Source organism: Salmo salar, chromosome ssa14, assembly GCF_905237065.1.
Source record: "Salmo salar chromosome ssa14, Ssal_v3.1, whole genome shotgun sequence".
NCBI classification, from domain to species: Eukaryota; Metazoa; Chordata; class Actinopteri; order Salmoniformes; family Salmonidae; genus Salmo; species Salmo salar.
The window spans coordinates 855183-879656 of NC_059455.1; the positions used below are offsets into that span (position 1 = coordinate 855183).

General features: G+C 41.9%; 1 protein-coding gene across 1 annotated transcript in view; it reads left to right on the top strand.

Annotated features, from left to right (window-relative positions):
- Positions 1 to 24474, top strand: part of asap1a (ArfGAP with SH3 domain, ankyrin repeat and PH domain 1a) — a 190958-nt gene that overhangs the window by 98805 nt on the left and 67679 nt on the right. The window contains 3 exon segments of the mRNA XM_045693788.1: positions 9205 to 9290; positions 9868 to 9943; positions 11638 to 11724. Of these exon segments, the coding sequence (XP_045549744.1) occupies positions 9205 to 9290; positions 9868 to 9943; positions 11638 to 11724 (249 nt within the window).

Consider the following 24474-nt stretch of genomic DNA (forward strand, 5'->3'; position numbering starts at 1 on the left):
GTGTTTTTCATACGCACAGAAAGCTTATTTCTCTCAAATTTTGGGCACAAATGTGTTTACATCCCTGTTAGTGAGCATTTCTCCTTTGTCAATATAATCCATCCATCTGAGAGGTGTGGCATATCAAGAAGCTGATTAAACAGCATGATTATTACACAGGTGCACCTTGTGCTGTGGACAATAAAAGGCCACTCTAAAATGTGCAGTTTTGTCACACAACACAATGCCACAGATGTCCCAAGTTTTGAGGGAGCGTGCAATTGGCATGCTGACTGCAGGAATGTCCACCAGAGCTGTTGCCAGAGAATTAAATGTTCATTTCTCTACCATAAGCTGCCTCCAATGTCGTTTTAGAGAATTTGGGAGTACATTCAGCCGGCCTCACAACCGCATTTCACGTGTATTGCATTGTGTGAGTGAGCGGTTTGCTTATGTCAAAGTTGTGAATGATGGTTATGGCATGGGCAGGCATTAGATATGGACAACGAGCACAATTGCATTTTATTGATGGCAATTTCAATGCACAAAAATACAGTGACAAGATCCTCCACATCCGGTTTCTTCACCTGCGAGATCATCTGAGACCAGCCACCCGCACAGCTGATGAAACTGTCAGAATTTTTCATTTTTAATTGTTTTTTATTTAACCTTTATTTAATTAGGCAAGACACTGGGGGTCTTGACCAGGTTCATAACCTACTTCAGTTGGCAAATGCTCACCTTTGATGCCCACTGGCACGCTGGAGAAGTGTGCTCTTCACAGATGAATCCCGGTTTCAACTGTACCGGGCAGATGGCAGACAGCGTGTATGGTGTCATGTGGGTGAGCGGTTTGCTGATGTCAACGTTGTGAACAGAGTGCCCCATAGTGGCGGTGGGGTTAGGGTATGGGCAGGCATAAGTTACGGACAACAAACACACTTGTGCTTTATCTATGGCAATTTGAATGCACAGAGATACCGTGACGAGATCCTGATTCTGCCACCATCAGCTCATGTTTCAGCATGATAATGCACGGCCCCATTTCGCTAGTATCTGTACACAGTTCCTGGAAGCTGAAAATGTCCCAGTTCTTCCATGGCCCGCATATTCACCAGACATGTCACTGATTGGGATAATCTGGGTCGACGTATACAGCGGTTCGTCCTTTAAAAGTTGCAGCATGCATGGTGCCGCAGAATTCTATGGCACGTTATTGAAGTGTGAACCACTGGTACCATTAATGCTAGTTAGTGCTAGTTTGACCACCAGAGGGCATCTTGGAGAAGCATGTGATAGCCTTCAATAGTGCCTGTACTAGAGAATGCAGGCACACGGGAGACCCGGTGTTCAAATCCCCTACGGGGAGGAAGGAGTAGGCTGTCCTTGTAAATAAGAATTTGTCGTTAACTGATTCCATGTGTGTTATTTCATAGTTGTGATGTCTTCACTATTATTCTGTAATGTAGAAAATAGTAAAAATTAAGAAAAACCCTGGAATGAGTAGGTGTGTCCAAACTTTTGACTGGTACTTATTTAATTAATATTATGGGGTTTCTATTCCAAGAACCCTCTGGGTTTCCATTAGGATGGAACGGAAAATATGGCGCTGTACAACGTGACGGTCGGGAGTACAGTACTGTGTTATGTAGCTAAAGAATCCCTATGTCGTGTGGGCACCTGGGGGACCGGGGTTCAATTCCCCGATGGGGAGGAAGGAGTAGGCTGGCCTTGTAAATAAGAATTTGTTCTTAACTTCTTACGGCTGAAATCCCGTTAATGCCTTTGAGCCAATCAGTTGTGTTGTGACAAGGTAGGGGTGGTATACAGAAGATAACCCTATTTGGTAAAAGACCAAGTCCATATTATGGCAAGAACAGCTCAAATAAGCAAAAAGAAACGACAGTCCATCATTACTTTAAGTCACTTTGAAAGTTTCTTCAAGAACAGTTGCACAATCAATCAAGCACTATGATTGATGAAACTGGCTCTCATGAGGACCGCCACAGGAATGGAAGACCCAAAGTTACCTCTGCTGCAGAGGATAAGTTCATTAGAGTTACCAGCCTCAGAAAATGCAGCCCAAATAAATGCTTCACAGAGTTAATGTAACAGAAAAATCTCAACAACTGTTCAGAGGTGTCTTTGTGAGACGCAGAGTAGGTGAACGGATGATCTCTGCATGTGTGGTTCCCACCCCGTGAAGCATGGAGGAGGAGGTATGTTGGTGTGAGGGTGCTTTGCTGGTGACACTGTCGGTTATTTATTTAGAATTCAAAGCACACAACTTTTTAGGGTATAGGGGGCAGTATTTTCGATTTTGGATGAAAAGCAGGCAAAAACCTGAGAAAAAAATCCAATCAGGAAGTGTGGAAATCTGAGGTTTGTAGTTTTTCAAGTGATTGCCTATCCAGTATACAGTGTCTGTGGGGTCATTTTGCACTTCCTAAGGCTTCCAATAGATGTCAACAGTCTTTAGAACGTTGTTTCATGCTTCTACTGTGAATGGGGAGAGAATAAGAGCCATTGGAATCAGATGACTGAGAAAATGACATGAGCTCAATCGCGCACACTCCCGTGAGAGTTAGGTGTGTTCCTTTACATTTCTGAAGACAAAGGAATCGTCCGGTTGGAATATTATGGAAGATTTATGATAAAAACATCCTAAAGATTGATTCTATACATCGTTTGACATGTTTCTACGAACTGTAATATAAAGTTTTTGACTTTTCGTCTGAACTTACTGCGCGAGCACAGTGCATTTGGATTACTCGACGGAACGCGCAAACAAAAGGAGGTATTTGGACATAAAGGATGGACTTTATCGAACAAAACAAACATTTATTGTGGAACTGGGATTCCTGGGAGTGCATTCCGATGAAGATCATCAAAGGTAAGTGAATATTTAAAATGGTATTTGTGACTTCTGTTGACTCCAAAATGGCGGGTATCTGTATGGATTGTTTTGATGTCTGAGCGCTGTACTCAGATTATTGCAAAGTTTGCATTCGCCGTAAAGCTTTTTTGAAATCTGACACAGCGGTTGCATTAACCTCTTACATCTAGACGTTCCGCTAGCGGAACACCTGCTCCAATATCCAATGATAGGCGTGGCGCGAATTACAAATTCCTCAAAAAAACAAAAACTTCAATTTTTCAAACATATGACTATTTCACAGCATTTTAAAGACAAGACTCTCCTTTATCTAACCACACTGTCCGATTTCAAAAAGGCTTTACAGCGAAAGCAAAACATTAGATTATGTCAGCAGAGTACCAAGCCAGAAATAATCAGACACCCATTTTTCAAGCTAGCATATAATGTCACAAAAACCCAGAAGACAGCTAAATGCAGCACTAACCTTTGATGATCTTCATCAGATGACACACCTAGGACATTATGTTATACAATACATGCATGTTTTGTTCAATCAAGTTCATATTTATATCAAAAAACAGCTTTTTACATTAGCATGTGACGTTCAGAACTAGCATACCCCCCGCAAACTTCCGGGGAATATGCTAACAATTTACTAAATTACTCACGATAAACGTTCACAAAAAGCATAACAATTATTTTAAGAATTATAGATACAGAACTCCTCTATGCACTCGATATGTGACTTTTAACAAGGCTCACCTGTTAATTGAACTGCATTCCAGGTGACTACCTCGTAAAGCTGGTTGAGAGAATGCCAAGATTGTGCAAAGCTGTCATCAAGGCAAAGGGTGGATACTTTGAAGAATCTCATATGTTAGCAATTTGTTATTTTTCAATAACACAAACTCCAAAGGAAAATATGTTTATTCAGAGAGGACAAATCAAGATGTTAAGCTGGGAGTCAGATGTTCAGTCTCCCCCTGTCCTCAGCGTTTCCCCCCAGAACAAAGGACAGGATGCCACTTATAACCCCCCACCCTTGCCTGGGGTTGACCAATCAGAAGTCCTTGTAGGACAACTTGGCCAATGGCCAAATAAAATTATCCCACTCCAGACTCAATGTACAGACCAATGAAAACGTGGCCCACGTCGCTCTGAGTTCAGGAGTGACATTCCACAGATTCTGAACAGATGCTGAACTGAAACCCAACTCCTATTTACAATTCGCTATTGACCATTAGTACTCTAGTTTTTTAGTCCTCTCAAACTCTGCGTTGTGTTTGTCTTCCAAATTTTATTACACTCCCCCCTAGACCAAAAAATAGACAGTTTAAAAACATCAGCAGTAAGCATAAAATCATTTACATTAAACACCTTGCATTTCTATAAAACACAAAGGCCATGTTCTACTTGCCATTGCCATAAGAAATAGATTTCCCACAAAGTTATAGAAAATAAGTATTAACAGTTGTGATACCACACCTGAGGGAGCATGGTTCATTACAGCACCGAGAACAGTTACCACGGGCACATTGACCACAATCATGAGGTTTGGTGTGATGGTGAAGACCCTTATGATCCCCATCACATTCTGGTGAACACCACTGACACCCATCTCCAAAAAGACACGGTTGATGAATCTTATGATATCCCCTATCACGTAACCGTCGGATTTTAGCAAACAAACATCGGGCAATAGCACACTTGATAACCTGGATGAGGATAAGAAAAATAACCACAACTCCCACTATTGGAAGTATCATGCTCACCAAAAAACTAAACCTAAATCAACTGGATTGTAATTATGATATTTATCTCACTCAGTCCTGATCTTTCGGATTAGGTCAGTTATTTCCTCAGAATGATCAGGAATGTAAGTACAGCATCCAGCACTAATAACAGCACATGTACACCCTTGTACGGCCAGAAGTTAATCCAGGGCCAAACAATTTTGCATTGCCACAGTCCGAATGGCAACCATCTCAGCTGTAATTAACTCTCAACTGTACAATTCGCTATGACTTCCAGGGTTAGCCATATTAATAACTTCCTGTGCTATTTTAGAAATACCATAAGAGGAGAACACAATTGAAATGATCACAATTGCAATCTCTCGGTTTCTTTAATCACACATTTATGAGGCTTTAAAAAAGTAGAATTCACAGATTGTCTTACATGAGGTACAACATATCCCAAATAACAAGACCCTTGCCACAACTCCTCCAGCACCTATCTGCAGAACTAGGTACTCTCGCATGTTGATACTCAACTTTCTTACTCAAATTAGTACCAATAATCGCCTTATACCAATAAACATCTCTCCATATACCCCACATTTCACAATGGTTAAAGGGAATAGCCCTTAATGGAATACCTGCCCTTGATGTGAATGGAGCAGACGTACAAACCCAACATCTACTTTGATTGACTACTGTGGCATAGTGTAGAGAGAGAGGTAAAAACGTATTTACGCCTCAGTGTCCCTCATCCTGCTGATGCATCTCTGTGCTGGAAATGGAACCACCACCCACATCCTGTATTAGGAGAAAACTCAAAGAAAATCATTTCAACCATCTTCCACTTGTCTGCAAGACAATAATATTCAATCATCCTATTGTCAAGGTAATCATTCACCAAGTCCTTTAAAAGTGACCAGCTGTTCCACACTGGTATCAGTCCCACATAGATAACTATTAGAAATGAACAGCTCTGGTATCAGTCCCATAGATAACTATTCGACATGACCAGCTCTACTACACTGTTATCAGTCCCATAGATAACTATTAGACATGACCAGCTCTTCCACACTGGTATCAGTCCCATAGATAACTATTAGACATGACCAGCTCTTCCACTGGTATCAGTCCCACATAGATTACCATTAGACATGACCAGCTCTTCCACTGGTATCAGTCCCATAGATAACTATTAGACATGACCAGCTCTTCCACTGGTATCAGTCCCATAGATAACTATTAGACATGACCAGCTCTTCCACACTGGTATCAGTCCCATAGATAAATATTAGACATGACCAGCTCTTGAGACCCATAGATAACTATTAGACATGACCAGCTCTTCCACACTGGTATCAGTCCCATAGATAACTATTAGACATGACCAGCTCTTCCACACTGGTATCAGTCCCATAGATAACTATTAGACATGACCAGCTCTTCCACTGGTATCAGTCCCATAGATAACTATTAGACATAACCAGCTCTGGTATCAGTCCCATAGATAACTATTAGACATGACCAGCTCTTCTACACTGGTATCAGTCCCATAGATAACTATTAGACATGACCAGCTCTTCCACTGGTATCAGTCCCATAGATAACTATTAGACATGACCAGCTCTTCCACACTGGTATCAGTCCCATAGATAACTATTAGACATGACCAGCTCTTCCACTGGTATCAGTCCCAAATAGTTAACTATTAGACATGACCAGCTCTTCCACTGGTATCAGTCCCATAGATAACTATTAGACATGACCAGCGCTTCCCATAGATAACTATTAGACATGACCAGCTCTTCCACACTGGTATCAGTCCCATAGATAACTATTAGACATGACCAGCTCTTCCACTGGTATCAGTCCCACATAGATAACTATTAGACATGACCAGCTCTGGTATCAGTCCCATAGATAACTATTAGACATGACCAGCTTTGGTATCAGTCCCATAGATAACTATTAGACATAACCAGCTCTGGTATCAGTCCCATAGATAACTATTAGACATGACCAGCTCTTCCACTGGTATCAGTCCCATAGATAACTATTAGACATGACCAGCTCTTCCACACTGGTATCAGTCCCATAGATAACTATTAGACATGACCAGCTCTTCCACTGGTATCAGTCCCAAATAGTTAACTATTAGACATGACCAGCTCTTCCACACTGTTATCAGTCCCCTAGATAACTATTAGACATGACCAGCGCTTCCCATAGATAACTATTAGACATGACCAGCTCTTCCACTGGTATCAGTCCCACATAGATAACTATTAGACATGACCAGCTCTGGTATCAGTCCCATAGATAACTATTAGACATGACCAGCTCTGGTATCAGTCCCATAGATAACTATTAGACATGACCAGCTCTTCCACTGGTATCAGTCCCACATAGATAACTATTAGACATGACCAGCTCTGGTATCAGTCCCATAGATAACTATTAGACATGACCAGCTCTGGTATCAGTCCCATAGATAACTATTAGACATGACCAGCTCTTCCACTGGTATCAGTCCCACATAGATAACTATTAGACATGACCAGCTCTGGTATCAGTCCCATAGATAACTATTAGACATGACCAGCTCTGGTATCAGTCCCATAGATAACTATTAGACATGACCAGCTCTGGTATCAGTCCCATAGATAACTATTAGACATGACCAGCTCTGGTATCAGTCCCATAGATAACTATTAGACATGACCAGCTCTGGTATCAGTCCCATAGATAACTATTAGACATGACCAGCTCTGGTATCAGTCCCATAGATAACTATTAGACATGACCAGCTCTTCCACTGGTATCAGTCCCATAGATAACTATTAGACATGACCAGCTCTTCCACACTGGTATCAGTCCCATAGATAACTATTAGACATGACCAGCTCTTCCACACTGGTATCAGTCCCATAGATAACTATTAGACATGACCAGCTCTTCCACACTGGTATCAGTCCCGTAGATAACTATTAGACATTATGTTCTGACAGTCTGCCGGTAATGAGTGATTCCTCTTCCGTTCCACTGGCTGCACTTCACCGGTGATCTTGTATCACTTCAGGTAAAGTCAAGGGATATTGCTGCAGCCTCAGACGATAGATTCTCATAACCTGCAACGAAGGAAACAAAAAAGTAAAAGTAACATGTCCTGGTTTCAAGAGAGATTGATATTTCACATAGATTTCCCTATATAAGCATGTCCCAATTTTCAGGGAAAAGTTGGACATTTCACCTAGATATCCCTAATATAATGACTGCGGTGTACAACATAGAAGCTTATCAGGTTCTGATCATCTTACTGTGCTTCTTCGCCTGAGATTGGCCCCCGATTTGCTAATCAATCAGTTCTTTTTTCTCCAGGCTCCGCTTTGTCATCAACATGGACATTTTTCTTCGTAGTCCAAATAGCATGGCTCTGAACTATAGATTTGGTTCTGAACTATAGATTCCTGCATCAATCTTCATTGGACAAACAGAAATTGATAATGGTTTGATCTGTTTCAAACAGGGATGAAGCGCTGACCCCAGAATAAGATATAGAACCCCATAGGGATGAAGCGCTGACCCCAGTCTATGGGGTTCTATATCTTAGACTGGGGTCAGCGCTTCGTCCCTATGGGGTTCTATATCTTAGACTGGGGTCAGCGCTTCGTCCTTATGGGGTTCTATATCTTAGACTGGGGTCAGCGCTTCGTGCCTATGGGGTTCTATATCTTAGACTGGGGTCAGCGCTTCGTGCCTATGGGGTTCTATATCTTAGACTGGGGTCAGCGCTTCGTGCCTATGGGGTTCTATATCTTAGACTGGGGTCAGCGCTTCGTCCCTATGGGGTTCTATATCTTAGACTGGGGTCAGCGCTTCGTCCCTATGGGGTTCTATATCTTAGACTGGGGTCAGCACTTCATCCCTATGGGGTTCTATATCTTATTCTGGGGTCAGCGCTTCATCCCTATGGGGTTCTATATCTTAGACTGGGGTCAGCGCTTTGTCCCTATGGGGTTCTATATCTTAGACTGGGGTCAGCGCTTCATCCCTATGGGGTTCTATATCTTAGACTGGGGTCAGCGCTTCATCCCTATAGGGTTTTATATCTTAGACTGGGGTCAGCGCTTCGTCCCTATGGGGTTCTATATCTTAGACTGGGGTCAGCGCTTCATCCCTATGGGGTTCTATATCTTATTCTGGGGTCAGCGCTTCATCCCTATGGGGTTCTATATCTTAGACTGGGGTCAGCGCTTTGTCCCTATGGGGTTCTATATCTTAGACTGGGGTCAGCGCTTCATCCCTATGGGGTTCTATATCTTAGACTGGGGTCAGCGCTTCATCCCTATAGGGTTCTATATCTTAGACTGGGGTCAGCGCTTCGTCCCTATGGGGTTCTATATCTTAGACTGGGGTCAGCGCTTCATCCCTATGGGGTTCTATATCTTAGACTGGGGTCAAACATTGGAAAAAAAACTTTGGGATTTGTGTGCCATACAATTGAAAAGTTTAGATGACTGGTTTCTGATTGTACATTTTTTTACAATTGTTTTGTTTTGCGTAAGAGTCTTTCATTCCAAATATCTTAAATTTTTCTTCATGTCCCAACAGTACCTGATCAAAGTGAATGAGATCAAAACTAAGAAGGGAGTTGACCTTCTCCAGAACCTCATAAAGTACTACCATGCACAGTGCAAGTAAGTATTCTGACACAACTTCCAGCTCATACTTAAATGCCTTGTTCACACCAGAAAAGGCTGTGTTAATCTATTAATCAATCGATATCATTATTGTCCCAATTGGGACATTTGAAGCGCGGTCAGGGATGCAACATAAAAAAAATAACATACAACAGATGTACACATAAGATAAATAGTGTGAGATCAGTTACACTCTTAAAATCATCAAATAGGAGCAGTTTATTTGTGCCCCATGCTGATTATGGGATGTACTGTGAGTGGAAGAGATTAGTGGTTTTTGGGTTACTTAGTACTCCCTATTTTAACCGCAACTGCTAACCCGACAACAACACTGATACACATATTGTTGTCGGTTTAGCAGTTGCAGTTAAAATATCAACTTCCGCAAGATTTCTACATGGCAAAGGCAATAATCAAATGTATGTGAATGACAAACAACTTTTCAGACTCCTCCATGTTAGATAACTGGACTTCAGAATGCAAACCATTGTATTGTGAAAGCAAAACGTATTTAAAAAGTATGTTTATGTGTATATGCTTATGCTAGAAAACCAGACTACTCTTTCTTCTTCAGCTTTTTTCAGGATGGATTGAAAACCGCAGACAAGTTGAAGCAGTATATTGAGAAGCTTGCAGCTGACCTGTATAACGTAGGTGACATTTACATTTAAAAATTATTAGACAAAAGGCTACGTTGGTCTCTCTGCTGTATGGCTTTATGTTTTCATCTACTGTACCAGTCAAAAGTTTGGACACCTACTCATTCAAGGGCTTTTCTTTATTTTGACAATTTTCTACATTGTAGAAGACATCAAAACTATGAAATAACACGTGGAATCATGTAGCAACCCAAAAAGTGTTAAACAAATCAAAATATATTTTATATTCTTCAAAGTAGCCACCCTTTGCCTTGATGACAGCTTTGCACATTCTTGGCATTCTCTCAACCAGCTTCATGATGAATGCTTTTCCAACAGTCTCGAAGGAGTTTCCACATATGCTGAGCACTTGCTGGCTGCTTGTCTTTCACTCTGCGGTCCAACTCATCCCAAACCATTGGGCTGATTGGGCTGACGTCAGGTGATTTATGGAGGCCAGGTCATCTGATGCAGCACTCCATGACTCTCCTTATTGGTCAAATATCCCTTACACAGCCTGGATGTGTGTTTTGGGTCATTGTCCTGTTGAAAAACAAATGATAGTCCCACTAAGCGCAAACTAGATGGGATGGCGTATCGTTGCAGAATGCTGTGGTAGCCATGTTGGTTAAGTGTGCCTTGAATTCTAAATAAATCACAGACAGTGTCACCAGCAAAGCACCATCACACCACCACCTCCATGCTTCACGATGGGAACCACACATGCGGAGATCATCCGTTCACCTACTCTGTGTCTCAAAAAGACAAGGAGGTTGGAACCAAAAATCTCACATTTGGACTCACCAGACCAAAGGACAGATTTCCACCAGTATAATGTACATTACTTGTGTTCCTTGGCCCAAGCATGTCTCTTCTTCTTATTTGTGTCATTTAGTTGTGGTTTCTTTGCAGCAATTCAACCATGAAGGCCTGATTCACGCAGTCTCCTTTGAACAGTTGATTTTGAGATGTGTCTGTTACTTGACCTCTGTAGCATTTATTTGGGCTGCAATCTGAGGTGCAGTTAACTGTAATGAATTTATCCTCTGCTGCAGAAGTAACACTGGGTCTTCATTTCCTGTGGCGGTCCTCATGAGAGCCAGTTTCATCATAGCGCTTGATGATTTTTGCGACTACACACAGTTCCTGACATTTTCCAGATCTACTGACCTTCAATTGCTGCATGTCTTAAAGTAATGATGGACTGTCATTTCTCTTTGCTTATTTGAGCTGTTCTTGTCATAATATGGACATGGTCTTTTACCAAGTAGGGCTATCTTCTGTATACCACCCCTACCTTGTCACAACACAACTGATTGGCTCAAACACATTAACAAATTAACTTTTAACAAGGTCCACTAGTTAATTGAAATGCATTCCAGGTGACTACCTCATGAAGCTGGTTGAGAGAATGCCAAGAGTGTGCAGAACTGTTATCAAGGCAAAGGGTGGCTAATTTGAAGTATCTAAAATATGTTTCAATTTGTTTAACACTTTTTTGGTTACTACATGATTCCATATGTCTTATTTCATAGTTTGATGTCTTCAATATTATTCTACAATGTAAAAATAAAGAAAAACCCTTGAAATGAGTAGGTATGTCCAATCTTTTGACTGGTACTGTATATCTATCCAATCATTGTGTGTGGTGATTTGATTGTCACTGATGGGGATTTGTAGTGATGTGAATGGTTCTCACTCCACAGATAAAGCAGACCCAGGATGAGGAGAAGAAGCAGTTGACGGCCCTAAGAGACCTCATTAAATCATCTCTGCAGCTGGACCAAAAGGAGGTAGCTCTTTTTGTCTAACAAACCATGGGAGTGCAGCAGGGAACCATACTTAGACCAATGTTTATTTGGATTTTGGTATTGGCCCTGCCTATGCTATATTGTTGACTTTTATAGTGTGATTTTTGTATCTTTGTGTAAACATTTCTCTAAAATACAGCTGTTGTCTTAAACATAAATCATCTTCTATGACCATATCTACCTGCTAACATTGAGTTCTCAAGTTCTCAATGAAATGGAAATATATCAGTCAATCCTTTCATTATTTCTCATATTACCTAAGACCATCCATTCCTACCTCCATACTTCCCTTCCTCATCTGACAAGAATCATAACCCAAACCCATTTCAACAGTCCATTGTTCTATACTTTTCTGCATAAAGAAGTGCAATAACAGTAACGGAGAAAGTCTCATGTCTCATACCCACTGAGCTATGTTTTGCAAAGCGGCCAGGGAAACACTGTCATGTCCACCAGGAGGTATTGTACATGCTGTATCCAGCAGTTACATAAAACATGTATGAGATTAAGTCTCTCCCCTAATGTATCTCCCACTTGGGGCACACTGCAGTTCCACCAAAGTGTACCTGATAATAGACCTCAGGTACGCCACATTTATTCACCCCACATCGGGTACCAACTCAGTGGCCTTGTGGTTAGTGTGTCTGCCCTGAGATTGGAATGTTGGGGGTTTGATCTAAAAATGGGATCCGATTCCTCTTTACTGCTTAGCATTTACACTTGAACCACTAAAGCAGTCATTTGGGCTGCTCATGAACTCTATCCTTGGCTTTTCAAAATGAGTCTATATAACACACTGTCGTTGTTAGACTCTTAATATACTGCTCAAAAAAATAAAGGGAACACTTAAACAACACATCCTAGATCTGAATGAAAGAAATAATCTTATTAAATACTTTTTTCTTTACATAGTTGAATGTGCTGACAACAAAATCACACAAAAATAATCAATGGAAATCCAATTTATCAACCTATGGAGGTCTGGATTTGGAGTCACACTCAAAATTAAAGTGGAAAACCACACTACAGGCTGATCCAACTTTGATGTAATGTCCTTAAAACAAGTCAAAATGAGGCTCAGTAGTGTGTGTGGCCTCCGCGTGCCTGTATGACCTCCCTACAATGCCTGGGCATGCTCCTGATGAGGTGGCGGATGGTCTCCTGAGGGATCTCCTCCCAGACCTGGACTAAAGCATCCGCCAACTCCTGGACAGTCTGTGGTGCAACGTGGCGTTGGTGGATGGAGCGAGACATGATGTCCCAGATGTGCTCAAGTGTTGCTTCCTAAGTGGACAGTTTGATTTCACAGAAGTGTGATTGACTTGGAGTTACATTGTGTTGTTTAAGTGTTCCCTTTATTTTTTTGAGCAGTGTATAACAAACAGACCGCACTCAACGAGCTGTATAAGGCCATAAGCAAACAAGAAAATCCTCATCCAGAAGCGACACTCCTTGTGGCCGGGGACTTTAATGTAGGAAAACTTAAATCCATTTTAGCTAATTTCTACCAGCATGTCACGTGTAACCAGAGAGAGAAAAAAAACTCTAGACCTTTACTCCACACACAGAGACGTGTATAAAGCTCTCCCTCACCCTCCATTTGGCAAATCTGACCATAATTATATCCTCCTGATTCCTGCTTACAAGCAAAAATTTAAGCGGGAAGAACCAGTGATTTGTTCAATACGGAAGTGGTTCGATGACACTGTTGTGCTAGCACAGACTGGAATATGTTCCGGGATTCATCTGATAGCATTGAGGAGTATACCACCTCAGTCACCGGCTTCATCAATAAGTGCATCGACAACGTCGTCCCCACAGTGACCGTACGTACATATCCAAACAAGAAGCCACGGGTTTTCGGCAATATTCGTACCGAGCTAAAGGCTAGAGTTGCTGCTTTCAAGGAGCGGGACACTAATCCGGATGCTTATAAGAAATACCGCTATGCCCTCAGACGAAGCATCAAACAGGCAAAACGTCAATACAGGACTAAGATTGAATCCTACTACACCGGCTCTGACGCTCGTCGGATGTGGCTGGGCTTGCAAACTGTTACAGACTACAAAGTGACGAGCTAAATGCCTGTTATGCTCGCTTCGAGGCAAGCGACACTGAAGCATGCATGAGAGCACCAGCTGTTCTGGACCACTGTGTGATCACGCTCTCCATTGTCAATGTGAGTAAGACCTTTAACCTCTTGGGGCTAGGTGGGACGCTAGCGTGCCACCCGTGGTGCACTCCATCAACAGCAGGTGCATTTCAAGAGCGGCAAATTTGAATCCAAATAAATGTCAAAATTCAAATTTTTCAAAAATACAACTATGTTACACCATTTGAAAGATAAACATCTCCTTAATCTAACCACGTTTTACGATTTCAAAAAGGTTTTACGCGAAAGCATAAATTTAGAGTATGTTAGGACAGTACATTTACAAGAGTTGTGTGTAATGTTTTGTCAAGTCAAAGACAGGGTCACCAAAACCATAAAACCAGCTAAAATGATGCACTAACCTTTTACAATCTCCATCAGATGACACTCCTAGGACATTATGTTAGACAATGCATGCATTTTTAGTTCTATCAAGTTCATATTTATATCCAAAAACAGCGTTTTACTATGGCATTGATGTTGAGGAAATCGTTTCCCTCCAATAACCGGCAGTCAAGTCAGCGTCAGAAATTAAATAATTAAAATTAGAAAACATTGGTAAAATATTATATTGTCATTTAAAGAATTATAGATTTACATCTCTTGAACGCAATCAACTTGCCAGATTTAAAAATAACCTTACTGGGAAATCACACTTTGCAATAATCTGAGCACTGCGCCCAGAAAAATACGCGTTGCGATACAGACTAGACGTCATGTTGGGGAGATCTAAAATCGAAAATACTATGTAAATAATCCATTACCTTTGATTCTCTTCATCAGATGTCACTTCCAGGTATCACAGGTCCATAACGAATGTAGTTTTGTTCAAAAAAGCTCATCATTTATGTCCAAAAATCTCCGTCTCGTTAGCACATGATGTAAGCCAGCCGGACTTCTCGTCATGAACGAGGGGAAAAAATATATTTCCGTTCGTTCAAACATGTCAAACGTTGTATAGCATAAATCATTAGGGCCTTTTTTAACCAGAACATGAATAATATTCAAGGTGGACGAATGCATACTCTTTTATAACGTATTGGAACGAGGGTACCCAACATGAACTAGCGCGCCAGGTGTCTAATGGGACATCACCGTTCCATGGCTCTTGTTCGGTCAGATCTCCCTCCAGAAGACTCAAAACACTTTGTAAAGGCTGGTGACATCTAGTGGAAGCAATAGGAAGTGCCAAAATATTCCTAAACCCCTGTGTTTTTCAATGGGATAGGTTTAAAGTCAATACAACACATCAGGTATCCACTTCCTGTCAGAAAATGTCTCAGGGTTTTGCCTGCCAAATGAGTTCTGTTATACTCACAGACACCATTCAAACAGTTTTGGAAACTTTAGAGTGTTTTCTATCCATATATAATAAGTATATGCATATTCTAGTTACTGGGTAGGATTAGTAACCAGATTAAATCGGGTACATTTTTTTTATCCAGACGTGCAAATGCTGCCCCCTAGACCCAACAGGTTAAACAGGTCAACATTAAGAAGGCAGCGGGACCAGGACGTGTACTCAGAGCATGCGCGGACCAACTGGCAATGTCTTCACTGACATTTTCAACCTCTCCCTGACCGAGTCTGTAATACCTACATGTTTCAAGCAGACCACCATAGTCCCTGTGCCCAAGAACGCCAAGGTAACCTGCCTCAATGACTACTGCCCTGTAGCACTCATGTACTGTATGTGGCCATGAAGTGCTTTGAAAAGCTGGTCATGGCTAAAATCAACAACATCATCCCGGAAACCCTAGACCCACTCCAATTCGCATATTGCCCTGACAGATCCACAGATAACTCAATCTCAATCGCACTCCACACTGCCCTTTCTCACTTGTACAGAAGTAACACCTATGTGAGAATGCTATTTATTGACTACAGCTTAGCATTCAACACCATAGTGCCCACAAAGCTCATCACTAAGCTAAGGACCCTGGGACTAAACACCTCCCTCTGCAACTGGTTCCTGGACTTCCTGACGGGCTTCCTTAACAGCTTCTTCCCCCAAGCCATAAGATTGCTGAACAATTAATCAAATGGCTACCTGGACTATTTCCATTGCCCCCGCACCCTTTTTTTACACTGCTGCTAACTCGCTGTTTACCCCTACCTACATGTACATATTACCTCGATTTACCGGTACCCCCCTGTCATTATTGTTAGTGTTACTTTTTTTACTTTAGTTCATTTAGTAAATATTTGCTTAACTCTTATTTTCTTATAACTGCATTGTTGGTTAAGGGCTTGTAAGTAAGCATTTCACGATAAGGTAATTCATTCGGTTGTATTTGACGCATGTGACAAAATGTGATATGTTTATAACCAATTTTACGAGGGCATGTCATTTCATCTTCTGCTGACAGTAGGGCCTGCTTTGCTCCATCTCCTGACAGTGGAATGAATCAGTCCAACGAATCTACACAGTCTTATCAGTCTTTTCTTTTACTATTTTTAACTGCTGTCATATCGACACTAATATTCATTATAACGTCACTATTGCTTTTGTGCAGAGTTTCACTATTTATCAAGCACACTTAGCGCTTATAAGGATATTTAGGCTTCTGATGTTTTTCATCATTTGACTGTGCATTTGCTGACCTTTTATAAAAGTACGCTGTTACCGCATTCCAACACATATGCTTTCTGTTTCATAGTTGTACGAAAGGCACAAATAAAATGTATTGAACACATGAAATTGTGTTTTTTGTTTTAGTTTTTACATATAGCCTACAGCAGGGGTCTCCAACGGGTAGATCGCAACCTACCAGTAGCTCTCAGCCCACCTACCAGTAGCTCTCAGCCCACCTACCAGTAGCTCTCAGCCTACCTACCAGTAGCTCTCAGCCCACCTACCAGTAGCTCGCCAAGCAATTCTGAAAGTACATGGATTTTTTTCAATTGATCCATCACAAACTCAATTAAACAGAACTCCTGGCTGTTATCCAATCAAAGCCACATTATCCCACCCCTGGTTAGCCACTATTGGCTTAAAAAGCCAAACGTAACACAATATCTGACAATTAATTTCCATCAATATTGCCCCTGTCTGTCTGTTTGGTGCACGGGTTTGTTTATCACTTCGTATGTAGCCAGTTAGCGATGCTAATGAGAACAGTCTTGTGGGTAGGCAGAAAGACTTTCCCCAAAAACCTTCTCAATTAAATGTTAATGGGGAAATTCACTCAAAAGCACTTCTGAGCCCTTGATAACACTTGTCTGGCTGTTTGTCAGTACCCCAGACAGTTTTTAGGTCCATTGTTTGAGTATTTAGAGTATTCTGTATTTTATATGAAAATGTAAACATTTCTGAAATGACCTAAAATAAATTGAAAACAGTGCATTTATTGTTACATAAACAACGATTGGTGTCTCGGCATTGAATTGCCAGATAGATGTGTTTGATGTAAAAAGTTTAAAAAACAAAGACCTAGTTTGTGCTAAGGTCTTCCATATAGTCTGTAATCCGGTAGATACTCTTCCTCCTGGATCTAAGATGGATAATTACAGGATGCGGGACAAAGGCGCATCTTACTGTTGGTCTTCAAGAAAGGAAATCAGAACGAAAGGAAGTAAACAATGAGATGGTATCTAGTAAGGCTAGCGGTTAGTAATCTCTGAAGTAAAGTTAGGCAGATAACGATAGTAGTCGAGTAACTGAGTGACGTTGGCCAAAATGAAGTGCAATAATGTTCCGGTCAGATAAAAATACACAAATACACAAAAAGAAAACCAGTCACCTCACGGTCACCAACTGCACGCTTCCAGAAACACTCAACACCTTCTTTGCCCGCTTTGAGGATAATACAGTGCCACAGTTGCGGCCCGCTAACAAGGACTGCTCCCCCCCTCCTTCTCCGTGGCCGACGTGAGCAAAACATTTAAACGTGTTAACCCTCGCAAGGCTGCTGGCCCAGACGGCATCCCTATCCACGTCCTCAGAGCATGCGCAGACAAGCTGGCTGGTGTGTTTACGGACATATTCAATTGCTCCCTATCCCAGTCTGCTGTCCCCTCATGCTTCAAGATGGCCACAATTGTTCCTGTACTCAAGAAGGCAAAGATAACTGAACTAAATGACTACCGCCCCGTAGCACTCACTTCTGTCATCATGAAGTGCTTTGAGAGACTAGTCAAGGATATTATCACCTCCACCTTAACGGCCACCCTAGACCACTTCAGTTTGCATACCACCCCCACAGGTCCACAGATGATGCAATTGCCATCACACTGGACACTGCCCTATCCCATCTGGACAAGAGGAATACCTATGTAAGAATGCTGTTCATTGACTACAGCTCAGCATTCAACACCATAGTACCCTCCAAGCTCATCATCAAGCTAAAGGCCCTGGGTCTCAACCCCGCCCTGTGCAATTGGGTTCTGGACTTTCTGACGGGCCACCCCCAGGTGGTGATGGTAGGAAACAACATCTCCACTTCATTGACCCTCAGCACTGGGGTACCTCAAGTGTGCGTGCTCAGCCCCCTCCTGTACTCCCTGTTTACCCACGACTGAGTGGCCATGCACGCCTCCAACTCAATCATCAAGTTTGCAGTAGTGGGCTTGATTACCAACAGCGACGAGACAGCCTACCAGGAGGAGGTGAGGGCCCTCGGAGTGTGGTGTCATGATAACAACATCTCACTCAACGTCAACATAACTAAGGAGATGACCGTGGACTTCAGGAAACAGCAGAGGGAGCTCCCACTATCCACATCGAAGGGACAGCAGTGGAGAAAGTTCCTCGGCGTACACATCACAGACAAACTGAAATGGTCCACTCACACAGACAGTGTGGTGAAAAAGGCGCAACAGCGCCTCTTAAACCTCAGGAGGCTGAAGACTTTTGGCTTGTCACCCAAAACCCTGACAAACTTTTACAGATGCACAATCGAGAGCATCCTGTTGGGCTGTATCACCGCCTGGTACGGCAACTGCACCGCCCTCAACCTCAAGGCTCTCCAGAGGGTGGTGTGGTCTGCATAACGCATCACCGGGGGCAAACTACCTGCCCTCCATGACACCTACAGCACCCAATGTCACAGGAAGGCCAAAAACATAATCAAGGGTAACAACCACCCGAGCCACTGCCTGTTCACACCACTATCATCCAGAAGGCAAGGTCAGTACAGGTGCATCAAAGCTGGGACCTAGAGACTGAAAAACAGCTTCTATCTCAAGGCCATCAGACTGCTAAACAGCAATCACTAACTCAGAGGCTGCTGCCTACATTGAGACCCAATCACTGGCCACTTTAATAATTGGATCACTAGTCACTTTAAACAATGCCACTTTAAATAATGACACTTTAACCTCTCTGGGCTAGGCGGGACGAAATCGTCCCACCTACGCAACAGCCAGTGTAATCCCGTGGCGCGATTTTCAAATACCTTAGAAATGCTATTACTTCAATTTCTCAAACATATGACTATTTTACACCATTTTAAAGACAAGACTCTCGTTAATCTAACCACACTGTCCGATTTCAAAAAGGCTTTACAACGAAAGCAAAACATTAGATTATGTCAGCAGAGTACCCAGCCAGAAATAATCAGACACCCATTTTTCAAGCTAGCATATAATGTCACAAAAACCCAGAAGACAGTTAAATGCAGCACTAACCTTTGATGATCTTCATCAGATGACAACCCTAGGACATTATGTTATACAATGCATGCATGTTTTGTTCAATCAAGTTCATATTTATATCAAAAACCAGCTTTTTACATTAGCATGTGACGTTCAGAACTAGCATACATCCGGTGAATTTACTAAATTACTCACGATAAACGTTCACAAAAAACATAACAATTATTTTAAGAATTATAGATACAGAACTCCTCTATGCACTCGATATGTCCGATTTTAAAATAGCTTTTCGGTGAAAGCACATTTTGCAATATACTCAGTAGATAGCCCAGCCATTACGGCTAGCCATTTAGACACCGACCAAGTTTAGCCCTGATCAAACTCCGATTTACTATTACAAAAGTTTCATTACCTTTGTTGTCTTCGTCAGAATGCACTCCCAGGACTGCTACTTCAATAACAAATGTTGGTTTGGTCAAAAATAATCCATCGTTATATCCGAATAGCGGCGTTTTGTTCGTGCGTTCCAGACACTATCCGAAATGGTAAAGAAGGGTCGCGCGCATGGCGCAATTCGTGACAAAAAAATTCTAAATATTCCATTACCGTACTTCGAAGCATGTCAACCGCTGTTTAAAATCAATTTTTATGCCATTTTTCTCGTAGAAAAGCGATAATATTCCAACCGGGAATCTCCTTTTCGGCAAACAGAGGAAAAAATCACAAAGACGGGGGCGGCCAGGTCACGCGCCTAAGCCCACAGTCCCTTGATCGGCCACTTGAGAAAGGCGATAATGTTTTTCAGCCTGGGGCTGGGATGACGACATTCAGGTTTTTCCCGGGCTCTGAGCGCCTATGGACGACGTAGGAAGTGTCACGTTAGAGCAGAGATCCTTAGTAAAAGATAGAGATGGCAAAGAAGTTCCAGAAATGGTCAGACAGGCCACTTCCTGTAAAGGAATCTCTCAGGTTTTGACCTGCCATTTGAGTTCTGTTATACTCACAGACACCATTCAAACAGTTTTAGAAACTTTATGGTGTTTTCTATCAATATATAATAAGTATATGCATATTCTAGTTACTGGGTAGGATTAGTAACCAGATTAAATCGGGTACGTTTTTTATCCAGCCGTGAAAATACTGCCCCCTAGCCATAAGAGGTTAACGCCCTGACTGATGTCTTGAGATGTTGCTTCAATATATCCATCTATTTTGTGAAGTGCACCAGTCCTTCCTGCAGCAAAGCACCCCCACATGATGCTGCCACCCCCTTTTTCCTCCAAACATAACGATGGTCATTATGGCCAAACAGTTCTATTTTTGTTTCATCAGACCAGAGGACATTTCTCCAAAAAGTATGATCTTTGTCCCCATGTGCAGTTGCAAACAGTAGTCTGGCTTTTTTACGGCGGTTTTGGAGCAGTGGCTTCTTCCTTGTTGAGCGGCCTTTCAGGTTATGTCAATATAGGACTTGTTTTGGATATAGATCCTTTTGTACCTGTTTCCTCCAGCATCTTCACAAGGTCCTTTGCTGTTGTTCTGGGATTGATTTGCACTTTTCGCACCTAAGTACGTTAATCTCTAGGAGACAGAACGCGTCTCATTCCTGAGCGGTATGACGGCTGCGTGGTCCAATGGTGTTTATACTTGTGTACTATTGTTTGTACAGATGAACGTGCTCCCAAGGATGAGCCAGACTTGTGGAGGTCTACAATGTTTTTTTCTGAGGTCTTGGGTCATTTCTTTTGAGTTTCCCGTGATGTCAAGTAAAGAGGCAGTGAGTTTGAAGGTAGGCCTTGAAATACATCCACGGGTACACCTCCAATTGACTCAAATGATGTCAATTAGTCTATCAGAAGCTTCTAAAGCCATGACATACTTTTCTGGAGTTTTCCAAGCTGTTTAAAGGCACAGTCAAGTTAATATATGTACACTTCTGACCCACTGGAATTGTGATAGTGAATAGTGAACGGTAGTGTTTGTAAATTGTAATGCTTTTTGTCTAATGTCTTTGTTGTTATGTGACAGACCTCAGTAAGACCTGCTGTCTCCAAAACCTGTTGGAGTGAAAACCTACAAGAAATTTGTTCTCCCAGAACATGTTTGTAAATCCCAGGTCTAACTAATGCTGAGTGACTGTGTGAATGGCATATTAAAAACATTTACTACAATGTTATTTCTTGAAAATGTTATTTGTATAATATCCTATAAACCTCCTCAACTTCCTCGAATCCAATGTAGCTGCTATTGGGATCATGGTAGTTAAATGTAATTGTTGCCACCACAGAGGCGTGGAGTACCCGTCGTTGGCCTCGGCCTAGTTGTTTTCCCCTCAGCATCCACTCCAGGGTGATCTGATAAGAGACCAGTCTGTATTGTCTAGAGAGACAGAAAATAAATACAATAATATACTTCTGATTAAATTTAAGCATTGACAGACTCAGAACATCCATTTAATATTGAGAGTAAAAAAACAGAAGAAAAAAAAAAAAGGAAAATAAAATGGAGGAAACAGAATTTGGGAAATTAGAAAATATAATTTTAAGGGGCATGTCATGACATACTGTTTATTAACCAATATTTTACCAGGTATATTGACAAAAGAGAAGAATGTGCCTATTTAAAAGCTGTAAAAACATTTTTTAGATTGCAACATTTTTTTGTTTTTCAAGTAGCTCTCATGCCAGACCCCTGGCCTACAGTAACATATACTAATGGAAATGCTGTTTTTATAATAAATAATGATATAATAAAGAAATATAGTATTCTAATGTTACCTACTGTAAGACCTTCATAAACACAACCAAGTTATTATTTTTGCGACAGCATATATTAAATGTATTAATACTGTTGGAATGTTGCAGTCCGAATGACTGCTCATTAGCTTGTATGGGGGGTCCCTCAACAGGCCCAGCAATTTCTAGTGTTAAGGAGACAGATTGGGGGTAAGGCCCTGCAACAAACTAGTGTCCTGTCCAGGGGATGTACTTGTACATCAAGCTGCCTCACGTTTTAGAAACAGGTGATATGCTCCTGCACTAGTGTCCATTCTGGCTTGGACAAGGCTACTTACAGTGCATTCAGAAAGTATTCAGGCCCCTTTCCTTTTTCCACATTTTGTTACGTTACAGCCTTATTCTCAAATTGATTAAATACATTTTTTCCTCATCAATCTACGAACACTACCCCATAATGTCAAAGCGAAACAGGTTTTTAGTCATTTTTGCAAATGTATTAAAAATAAAAAAGTATTCAGACCATTTGCTATTAAACTCAAATTTGAGCTCAGGTGCATCCTGTTTCCATTGATCATCTTTGAGATATTTTTACAACTTGATTGGTGTCCAGCTGTGGTAAATTCAATTGATTGGACATGATTTGGAAAGACACACACCTGTCTATATAAACTCCCACAGGTGACAGTGCATGTCAGAGCAAAAACCTAGCCATGAGGTCAAAGGAATTGTCCGTAGAGCTCCGAGACAGGATTGTGTCGAGGCACAGATCTGGGGAGGGTACCAAAAAATGTCTGCAGCATTGAAGGTCCCGAAGAACATGGTTGCTTCCATCATTGTTAAATGGAAGAAGTTTGGAACCACCAAGACTCTTCCTAGAGCTGGCCGCCCGGCTTAACTGAGCACTCAGGGAGAAGGGCCTTGGTCAGGGAGGTGACCAAAAAGCCGATGGTCACTCTGACAGAGCTCCAGAGTTCCTCTGTGGAGATGGGAAAACCTTCCAGAAGGACAAATATCTCTGCAGCTCTCCACCAATCGGGCCGTTATGGAGTGGCCAGACGGAAGCCACTCCTCAGTTAAAGGCACGTGACAGCCCACTTGGAGTTTGCCAAAAGGCACCTAAAGACCCTCAGACCATGAGAAACAAGATTCTCTGGTCTGAGGAAACCAAGATTGAACTCTTTGGCCTGAATGCCAAGCGTCACATCTGAAGGAAACCTGGCACCATCCCTACTGTGAAGGATGGTGGTGGCAACATCATGCTGTGGGGATGTTTTCAGCGGCAGGGACTGGAAGACTAGTCAGGATCGGGGGAAAGCTGAACGGAGTAAAGTACAGAGAGATCCTTGATGAAAACTTGCTCCAGAGTGCTCAGGACCGCAGACTGTGGCGAAGCTTCACCTTCCAACAGGACAACGACCCTAAGCACACAGCCAAGACAACACAGGAGTGGCTTCGGGACAAGTCTCTGAATGTCCTTGAGTGGCCCAGCCAGAGCCTGAACTTGCTACCCATCTAGCCTGACAGCTTGAGAGGATCTACAGAGAAGAATGGGTGAAACTCCCCAAATATAAGTGTGCCAAGCTTGTAGCGTCGTACCCAAGACTCAAGGCTGTAATCGCTGCCAAAGGGGCTTCAACAAAGGGTCTGAATACTTATGTAAATATAATATTTAATTTTTTTGTGCAAACATTTATAAAAAAACGTTTTTTGCCTTGTCATTATGGAGTATAGTGTGTAGATTGAGGGGGGAAAAAAAGTTTAATACATTTTAGATTAAGGCTGTAACATAACAAAATGTCAAGCGCACTGAATACTTTCCGAAAGCACTGTACTCTCTTTACTTTACCCCACATTTAGTTGACTTTTCATTGTCTTAAGCCAGCTTTAGATAAGTCAGAGTGGCCAGTGCTGTACCATGCTGGTAGCCAGTGTCAAGTAACCCCTTGCTGGGAACCAGTGTTGTGCTACACTGACTGCTCAGTCTAATGTAAACCTGGTTTATTTTGAGCATTGGATAATGGATGTGTCTTTAGATGATGTTATTTATTTTTTTATTCACTGCTACATTAATGGGGGGGGGGTGATGCACTGAGTACAACCCAGGGGATAACACTTTAAAGCCATTCCACTTGTTTCCAACGTGGTCCCTGATGGAACACTCTTCTTTTCCGGAGCCCGTAACCATACAGTATATCCTTGATGCAGGGTGTAATGGTCCCACAAGGAAAACCATACCTTACCCTACTG